The sequence below is a fragment of the Dipodomys ordii genome, unplaced genomic scaffold (assembly GCF_000151885.1).
Source record: "Dipodomys ordii isolate 6190 unplaced genomic scaffold, Dord_2.0 Scaffold13, whole genome shotgun sequence".
NCBI lineage: Eukaryota > Metazoa > Chordata > Mammalia > Rodentia > Heteromyidae > Dipodomys > Dipodomys ordii.
In genome coordinates, this window is record NW_012267229.1 from 13,184,920 (window position 1) to 13,195,266 (window position 10,347).

Here is a 10,347-nt window from a genome sequence, read left to right on the forward strand (position 1 = left end):
CCGGTCGTGGGGCCTGAACTCTGGGCCTGGGCACTGTCCCTCAGCTCTTCAGCTCAAGGCTAGTGCTCTACCACTTGAGCCACAGCGCCACTTCCGGCTTATTTCTTTTTGCTTATGTGGTGCTGAGGAATGGAACCCAGGGCCTCATGCATGCAAGGCAAGCGCTCTACCACTGAGCCACCTTCCCAGCCCCCCTGTGAGACTCTTATCTCCAATGAAGTATTCAGAAAAAAAAGCCAGAAGTGGAGCTGTGGCTCAAAGTGGTAGAGCACTAGCCTTGAACACAAAGAGGCTCAGCAACAGTGCCCTGACCCTGAGTTCAAGCCCCTACGACTGGAAAAAAAAGTTTTCTACTTTTCACTTAGTAGAGAAGGGCTAGTTTACCTAGCATGTATGAGACACTGGATTTAAACCTCAGTGCTGCAAAAATAAGGAAGGAAGGGAGGGAGGAAGGAAGAGAGGAGAGGAGAGGAGAGGAAAGGAAAGGAGAGAATAGAACCTTTAGTGCCTATCCAGGTTCCAACCTGGTTATAACTGTATGACCATGAGCAAGTAGTAGATCTCTAGTCCTTGTTTGTTTTCCTCATCTGTAAAATGAAGATTATAATTGTACTAATGTGACAAGATTATCATGAGGATTTAGTGAATTTATACAGCTAAAACACTGCTAACAGTGTCTGGCATTTCCTAATTATTCAATAAATAATAGCCTCATGCATGCAAGGCAAGCGCTCTACCACTGAGCCACCTTCCCAGCCCCCTAATAGCTATTCTTATTTTAAGCTTTTTGGAGACAAGGCTGTTCTGGAACTCATGTAGCTGAAGCTGACAAACTTCTGATTTTCTTGCTTCAGCTTCTAAAGGGACTGGTATTATAGAAATGTATAACACCTGCAATTATTTTCCTTGTTTTCAATTATACAAACCTTTTTCTTAGATCTGTGTTCATGAGTTATTTATGTTCAGTATTGATATATCAAAATGAACCTCTGAATATCCTGGTGATCTGCTGTAATTCCAGCTTTTGGGAGGTTGAGACAGGACTAAGAATTTGAGGCTGGTCTGGGCTATGTAGTGAGATTTGGGCTACATAGCTTCATGACAGCTGGGCTACACAGTAAGGCCCTGCACAGAAAAACCAAAGAAGCTGGGTGTGATGCCTTGTCTATAATCCTAGCTATTTGAGACTGAGATCTGGAGGTTCACAGTTCAAGGCCAGCCTGGGCATAAAGATTCTGTCTCAACCAATAATAGCTAGATGTAGTGGTGTATTCCACTATTTGAGAAACCTAAGTAGCAGGTTTGCAGTCCATGCCAGCCTGGGCATAAATGTGAGACTATTAGAAAAATAATGAAAGCTGAAATGGGTAGGTGAGTGTCTTAAGTGGCAGAGTGCCTGTCTAGCAAGCACTAGTCCCTTAGTTTAGTCCCTGTATTTTCTGCCCCCAAAAAATATATTAGAAAAATATGAAGTGCTGGGTGATGGTTGCTTACACCTGTCATCCTAGATACTCAAGAGACTCTGAGGATCCAGGTTGGAAACTAGCCTGGGCAGGAAAGTCCATGAGACTAATCTCCAATTAAGGACCAAAAAGCCAGAAATGGAACTGTGGTTCAAGTGGTAGAGCACCAGCCTTCAGCAAAAAAAGCTCAGGAACAGCATTCAGGCCCCAGTAGTAGCACACTTGTGCACACGCGCGCACACATACACACACAAACACACAAAGCAAAAACGTGTGGTGCCATTGGGTAATATCTGTAATTGTAGCTACTTAGGAGATCCAGAGGTAAAGCCAGCCAGGATAGAGAAGTCCACAAGACTTTATGTAAAACAACAACCCAGAAAACAGCTGGAGGCCTGGATCAAATGATAAAAGTGCAAGCAGAACAAATATGAAGTACTGAGTTTTTTTTTTTTTTTTTTGGCGGTTGTGGGGCTTGAACTCTGGGCCTGGGCGCTTGTCCCTCAGCTCTTTAGCTCAAGGCGAGCGCTCTACCACTTGAGCTACAAAGCCACTTCCGGTTTTCTAGTGGTTTATTGGAGATAGGAGTCTCACGGTCTCTCCTGCCCGGGCTGGCTTTGAACCGCGATCCTCAGATCTCAGCCTCCTGAGTAGCTAGGATTACAGGCGTGAGCCACCGGCACCCGGCTGAAGTACTGAGTTTAAGGCTCAGTATCACCAAAAAGGATTAAAAAAAAGGCAAAGAAAGCTGTAAGGGATTAATCCCCCCTCCCAAGTCAGGCATGGGGCTTGAACTCTGGGCCTGGGCACTGTCCCTCAGCTCTTCAGCTCAAGGCTAGTGCTCTACCACTTGAGCCACAGCTCCACTTTCTGCTTTTTTCTGTTTATGTGGTACTGAGGAATTGAACCCAGGGCCTCATGCATGGGAGGCAAGCACTCTACCACTGAGCCACCTTCCCAGCCCATCCAGAGGTTTTTTTTAAAGCAGCATGCTGTAAAATCATGGGTTTTAGAAGGTTGAATGTGATTGCTAACTGTTACGTTCCCATCTCTTCCTTCCCCCAGTTTTGGTTGTCTTCATTACATTCTGGCCTGGGAAGTGTTCCCAGTGACCTTGGCTAGGGATTAAGATCATGGGAATCTAAGATTTTCCCATGTCTTACAGCATGTTTGTTCATAAGAACAAGGAAACTTCCTTCTTGAAGCCAGGAGATTTTAACCATTGTCAGTCACCAGGGTCTGTTGAATAGAAATGAATAGAAATGTGTTCCAAGAGAGAAAAGATATCAATAATTCAAATGGTTGCAATAAAACCTTAGGTTTTTGGTGGTGTTTTTTAACCAACTTTGTTATTATTATGTGATTTTAGAGAACCTTTTTTCTTTTTCTTCTTCTTCTTTTTTTTTTTTTTGTTGGTCATGGAGCCTGAACTCTGGGCCTGGGCACTGTCCCTCAGCTCTTCGCTCAAGACTAACGCTTTACCACTTGAGCCACAGCGCCACTTCTGGCTTTTTCTGCTTATGGTGCTGAGGAATTGAACACAGGGCCTCATGCATGCAAGGCAAGCACTCTACCACTGAGCCACCTTCCCAGCCCCCTTTTTTTTCTTTTTGCTTTAATTCCAATCTTTAAAACTACAGAAGAGCTTGCTGCTGGTGGCTCATGCCTGTAATACTAGCTACTCAGGAATCTGAGCTCAGAGATTACAGTTCAGAGTCAGCCTGGGCAGGAAAGTCTGTGAGATTCATCTCTAATCAGCCACCAGAAAACTGGAAGTGGCACTGTGGCTCAAGTGGTAAAGTGCTAGCCTTGACCTGAAGAGCTCAGGTACAGTGCCTATGCCCAGAGTTCAAGCCCCATGATCGACCAAAAAAAAAATAAAAAAAGCAAAAGTTAGGTGTCTTCTACTATTCTTCCAAATTTTTAGAACTTCACCTTCCCGTTTTCTGGTGGTTTATTGGAGATAAGAGTCTCACAGACTTTCCTGCCCGAGCTGGCTTTGAACCCTTATCCTCAGATCTCAGCCTCCTGAGTAGCTAGGATATTTTGTACAAAGAATTTGAGTGGGCTGATATTGTTGATTTTTCTTTTAACTTTGTATATTGTGCCTTTTATATGTATTATGAAATCATTTTCTTCATGAGTTATTTTTGGCCATGTTATGGATTGAACTTGGGGTCTTATATTTGTTAGACAGGTTCTGTCTTCCCCAATTCAGGAATTATAAGGCAAAAATTATACTTGGCAAAAATATGTCTCACAGCCAGGCGTTGGTGGCTCACGCCTGTAATCCTAGCTACTCAGGAGGCTGAGATCTGAGGATTGCGGTTCAAAGCCAGCCTGGGCAGAAATATCCGTGAGACTCTTATCTCCAATAAACCACTTGAAAACTGGAAGTGGGGCTGTGGCTCAAGTGGTAGAGCACTCGCCTTGAGCTGAAGAGTGCAGGGACAGCGCCTAAGCCCAGAGTTCAAACCCCACGACCCACCAAAATAAGGATATGTATGACGTATTCTCAAGTAAAATTCATTCTTCTTTTTTTTTTTTTTTTGGGCAATCATGGGGCCACAGTGCCACTTCTGGCTTTTTCTGCGTATGTGGTACTGAGGAGTTGAACCCAGGGCCTCCTGCATGCAAGGCAAGCACTCTACCACTGAGCCACCTTCCCAGCCCCTAACATTCATTCTTGTCTTTAGGAACTTAAGTTGACTGGGAATGACACTTACATAGCTAACTAATATAAAATTGGATGTTAAGTACTATGTCCTGCTGGGCTCTGTGACTCATACCTGTAATTCTAGCTACTCAGGAGGTTAAGATCTAAGGATTGCAGCTGGGGGCCAGTGGCTCATGCCTTAATCCTAGCTACTAAGGTGGCTGAGATCAGAAGATCCTGGTTCAAATCTAGCCCAGTCAAGGAAAGTCCATGAGACTCTTATCTCCAATAAACCACTAGAAAAACCGGAAGTAGAACTGTGGCTCAAGAGGTAGCATGTACCTTGAGCAGAAGAGCTGAGGGACAGCACCTAGGCACAGAGTTCAAGTCCCACCACCAACCAAAAAAAAAAAAAAAAAAAGATCTGAGGATTGCCTTCAAAGCAAACCCAGGCAGGAAACTCTATGAGACTTTACTAGAAAACTGAAAGTCGCTCTGTGGCCTTGAGTGAAAAAGTTCAGGGACAGGGGCTGGGAAGGTGGCTCAGTGGTAGAGTGCTTGCCTCACATGCATGAGGGCCCTGGGTTTGATTCCTTAGCATCAGATAAGCAGAAAAAGCTGGAAGTGGTGCTGTGGCTCAAGAGGTAGAGTGCTAGACTTGAGCTGAAGAGCTGAGGGACAGTGCCCAGGCCCAGAGTTCAAGCCCCATGACTAAAAAAAGAAAAAAAAGTTCAGGGACAGTTCAGGATAGGTCCTAAATTCAAGCCTATGTCCAACAAAAAATAATAAAAACAAAAAAACCTCCAAGTATTATATCAGAGATGTAAATAAAGCACTGTGGCTTTGGAGATCTAACAGGATAAGTGAAAACTAGGAAAGACCATAGCAATTTGGATTGGGCTGTAGTGAATAAGATTTTTATTAATAAATATGAAAGGTAATGATGTGTTTTAGAAATAAGGTTATTCGGGGCTGGGAAGGTGGCTCAGTGGTAGAGCGCTTGCCTTGCATGCCTGAGGCCCTGGGTTCGATTCCTCAGCACCACATAAGCAAAAAAAAAAAAAAAAGCTGGAAGTGGCGCTGTGGCTCAACTGGTTGAGCGCTAGCCTTGAGCTGAAGAGCTGAGGGACAGTGCCCAGGCCCAGAGTTCAGGCCCCACGACTGGACCCAAAAAAAAAAAATAAGGTTATTCAAAGCAGAAAGAATAAGTTGAATGGAGAAGGGTTAGAAATAAAATGATTGCTTAAAGGAAAATAGTACTAAAATAATGTAAACACCTAACATAGTATATAACATATTGTTATATATGGCCTCTGGTGGCTCATACCTATAATCCTAGCAACTCAGGAGGCTGAGATCTGAGGATTGTCGTTTGAAGCCAATCCAGGCAGGAAAGTCTGAGACATTCTTATTTTCAATAAACTACTTAGAAAAGCTGGAAGTGGTGCTATGGCTCAAGGGCTCAAGTGGTAGAACACTAGCCTTAAGCACTAAGAGGCTTAAGGACAGCGCCCATGCCCTGAGTTCAAGCTCTAGAATTGGCAAAAAAAAAAAAAAGGCCTCTTTCAGCCAGGTACCAATGACACCTGAGGATCCTGATTCAAAGCCAGTTCAGGCAGAAAAGTAATCTGCAAGATTCTTATCCCCAATTAACCACCAAAAAGCTAGAAGTGGAACTGTGGCTCCAATGGTAGAATGCTAGCCTTGAATAAATAAGTTAAGGGACAATGCCCAGTACCTGAGTTCAAGCCCCAGTATTGGCACCCCTTAGCCCCTCCCTCCCAAAAAAAGAGAAAGTCTTTTTCTGATTCTAAACACATCCTTAACCCCAAAACAGCACAGTAACAAACCCCTTAACTTTTATGTTGATTTGACACAAAGACACATTTTCCTGATGGTTTTCTAAATTTCAATGTGGAAGTAAAACCAAAGTAGTTGTTATGGAATCAGTACCTTATATTTATATGCAACTAAATTTCTGAACCATTCTTTCCTCAGAAGGTGGCCTGTTAAGAAGAGTGACATAAATACTGGGGAAAACCTGCTCTTCTGCATAAGGGTGACACAATGTCACAAATTACAACTCCTTATTCCTTTGATGCCCCCTCTGACTTCATCAATTTTACCTCTTTGGATGCTGAGGAAGATACTGAAAATGTAGACTCATGGTTTGGTAAGTGTCTTGTTTCTTTGGTTATTTGAAGTGTTAGTGGCTTGCTTTGTGCAAGATTGCAGATTGCAGGTGGCTCACACCTATAACCTTAGCTACTCAAGAGGCTGAGGGCTGAGAATTGTAGTTTGAAGCAAACCTGAGCAAGAAAGCCTGAGACTTTTTTTTTTGGGTCCGGTTGTGGGGCCTGGACTCTGGGCCTGGGCGCTGTTCCTCAGTTCTTCAGCTCAAGGCTAGCGCTCTACCACTTGAGCTACAGCGCCACTTCCGGCTTTTTTCTTTTAGCTTATGTGGTGCTGAGGAATCGAACCCAGAGCCTTAGGCTTGCAAGGCAAGCGCTCTACCACTGAGCCACTTTCCCAGCCCCAGCCCGAGAGGCTTTTATCTCAAATTAGCCATCTGAAAGCCAGAAATGGAGGTATGGCTGAAGTGGTAGAACTCTGCCCTTGAGCACAAAAGCTCAGGGACAGCCAGTGCCCAGGCCAAGTTCAAGCCCCAGGACCAGCATAGACAACAACAAAAACCTAGAATATGAGCTTCTGTCTGTACCAAGACATTTTGTATTGTATCATCAAGAAAACTAGCAACCACAGCAGTTTTAGCTTTTTTTGAATATTTATTTTATCGGAGAAAAGAATCTCACATATTTTCCTGTCTATGCTGATTTCGGACTGTGATCCTCAGAGCTCAGCCTCCTGAGACTAGGAACCATTAGTATAGCAATAATATCAAGTGTTTCTTTTTTCTTTCTTTGTTTTTTTTTTTGGTCGTGGGGCTTGAACTCTGGGCCTGGGTGCTGTCCCTCAGCTCTTCAGCTCAAGGCTAGCACTCTACCACTTAAACCACAGTGCCACTTCTGGTTTTGTGGTGGTTTATTGGAGATAAGAGTCTCATGGATTTTCCTTGCTTGGGTGGGCTTTGAACTGAGATCCTCAGATCTCAGCCTCCTGAGTAGCTAGGATTACAGGTGTGAGCCCCTAGTGCTGACCAAGTGCAGTTCTAAAACTTCTCCCACAATTTTTCAAACTTATCTTAGTTCTAGCACATTACTTTGTAGTTTTCTCTTTTTTTGCCAGTTCTAGAGCTTGAACTCAGGGCCTGGGCGCTGTCCTTGAGCTTCTCTGTGCTCAATGCTAGCGCTCTTCCACTTGAGCCACAGTACTACTTCCAGCTTGTTTGTTTGTTTTGGTCAGTCCTGGGGCTTGAACTCTGGGCTTGGGCACTGTCCCTGCACTCTTCAGCTCAAGGTGAGCACTCTACCACTTGAGCCACAGCGCCACTTCTGATTTTCTAGTGGATTATTGGAGATAAGAGTCTCATGGACTTTCCTGCCCAGGCTGGCTTTGAACTGTGATCCTCAGATCTCAGCCTCCTGAATAGCTAGCATTACAGGTGTGAGCCACTGGCACCTGGATCTGGCTTTTTTTGTGTAAATGGTACTGAATCAAACCCAGGACTTCATGCATGCTAGGCAAACACTACCCATAAGCCACATTCCCAGCCCTACTTTGTAGTTTTCTTAAAATAACCACATCAGTTGGGCTGGGAAAGTGGCTCAGTGCTAACGTACTTGCCTAGCATGCATGAAGCCCTGGGTTTGATTCCTTAGTACCACATAAGCAGAAAAAGCCAGAAGTGGTGCTGTGGCTTAAGTAGTAGAGTGCTAGTCTTGAGCAAAAGAAGCTCAGGGACAGTGTCCAGGCCCTGAGTTCAAGCCCCAGAACTGGCAAAAAAAAAAAAAAACCAAACAAACAAAAAAATTCATCAATTATTACTGGGCTAAACCATCCTCATGCTCTTTCCATGGACTGTCGGTAGAACAAAACTTTCAGTGTTTTGCTCTGACCTTTGGGCACAGCACAACCTAAGATAAAATTCCTTGAGAAAACCTAGCCTTCTTGCTTTACTATCACATAACCCACATTCTTGTCTGATCACCCAGCTGATGAGAAGCATTATGAGTAAAAACTCTCCCTTGTAATCCAACAGTTTCTGGTGGTTACAGTTTCTTTCAAAAGGAACATGAACATGATGTGTTTGGGTGGTAAATAATGCCAGACACTGTTTGTATTGCTCTAACTGTATCAAATAAAGATAAAGGGCTATTACCAATTGAGAATCTGAACTTTTCTAAAGTGCATTGTTTAATGTTGCTAGTTTACTTAGTGATTTTACAGTCTATTTCTGATGCATAAGGTGCACACATTTCTTTTGGTTGCTAGAACTTTACTCATTCTTGCTAAATGAGTTAGAAGAATGCTGGAAAGGAGCTCTACTCTCCATTTTAAATGCATGGTACTGACTCCTTTTGCTTCCTTAATGATAGTTTGAATGATTTTACCTTTTCACAGACAAGAAGGCCAATTTGGAGAACAAATTTCCTGGGAACAATGGGATAGGAGAGCTTTTTTCTGCCAAGACTTCCTTGAGAAAAGCTAAACTTCAGCAAGGTAGTACCACACCTTTGAAACCAGGTAAGAAAACATTTTAGAAAAAAATTTCTAGTTAGAAAGGTGAGAAATGTTTTAGGAGCTTGAGGATCTGTGAAAATAATATAAGTGCCATATCTGTTGGTTTCTTACTGGCTAATTCTTTTCATGATGAGGGTGTAACTAACCACATACTACATTTTTAAAAAATTGCTTTGAACTTAAGGTAATAATAGAATTTTATTGCCAGATACATGATTTTTTAATGACAAAATGTAATGTAACCTAACTTAGGTCTGTCTAGAAACAAAATAGCAGGAGAACAGAGTGTATTGCTCAATGTCATACAAGAATTCTTTGAATCATGTATCTGATTTTAAAAGATCATCGACATTTAAAGTGGCAGTTACTAAATTTACAAAATATTGTCTGTTTGACCATAAATCCTCTTGAAAATTATTCATTAAAAATAGTTCCATTTAATTATAATTTACCTATGTATAGTGTACATTTGAGTTTTCACTGTATTCAGAATTGTACAACTATTGCCATAATCTATTGGGAACATTTCAAAATTATTCTGAAATTGGCCTCAATTCCATCATATCAGAGCCATATTTTCAGTGAATGTGTGTGGTTTATAGTATGAGCTGCTAGGTAGACTTTCAAATAATGCCTGGGTACAGGTGATATCTATTCAGTTCAGAATCTAGAACAAGAACTTTGATATCCCTCCTCTCTCTGTCTCTTTCCCTCTCTCCTTCTCTCCCTCTCTTCCTCTCTTCCCCCGTCCATCTCCCCCTCTCTCTCCCCTTTACTCCCTCTCTGTCCCTTCCTCTCCCTCTCTCCGTGTCTCTGTCTCTCTCTCGTACACATGTTGGGGCTTGAACTCAGTGCCTGGGTTCTGTCCTGAACTTCTTTTTGTTCAATGCTAGCATTCTTGAGCCATAGCACCACTTACTTCTAGATTTTTTTTTTTTTTTTGGTCAGTCGTGGGGCTTGAACTCTGGGCCTGGGCACTGTCCTTGTGCTCTTCAGTTCAAGGTGAGCACTCTACCGCTTGAGCCACAGTGCCACTTCCTACTTCTAGATTTTTGGAGATGAAAGTCTTATGGACTTTCCTGTTTGGGCTGGCTTCAAACTGCAGTCCTCAGATCTCAGCCTCCTGAGTGGCTAGGATTACAGGTATAAACCTGTAATTGATAACCCTTTTTCTTGCACAATTAGCACTATGTGGGATATTTTATATGATATAGATGGAATACCAATGGCTCATGCACTGTATCTTTAGATGAAGCTCATTCAATGTGGTAAATTTTCTATTACAGTCTTTGTGTTCTTGAATTTAAAAGGGTTGCAATAGTATCTTATTTGCACAACCACTTTCAGTTTAAGGCTGTTTTGTATCCAGTGATCTCTATCATCAAATAGAATACTATGACTTAAAGTTTCTGCGTAAGATTTTACTGGAACTAAGGGCTTCATTGCTTAGGAAGGAAATATATGTATGTATCTATACATGATTTCAATCTAGAGTTTTGTTTTGTTGTTGTTGTTTTTTTTTTGTCAGTCATGGGCCTGAACTATAGGCCTGGACGCTATCCCTCAGCTCTTCAGCTCAAGGCTAGC

General features: G+C 42.6%; 1 protein-coding gene across 1 annotated transcript in view; it reads left to right on the forward strand.

Moving 5' to 3' along the window:
• The window catches only part of Tpx2 (TPX2, microtubule-associated), a 73,557-nt gene that overhangs the window by 9,508 nt on the left and 53,702 nt on the right, over positions 1-10,347 (forward strand). Inside the window, exons 3-4 of the mRNA XM_013010666.1 lie at positions 6,118-6,292; positions 8,641-8,777. Of these exons, the coding sequence (XP_012866120.1) occupies positions 6,187-6,292; positions 8,641-8,777 (243 nt within the window). The 5' untranslated portion in view covers positions 6,118-6,186. The remainder of the gene's footprint in view (positions 1-6,117; positions 6,293-8,640; positions 8,778-10,347) is intronic.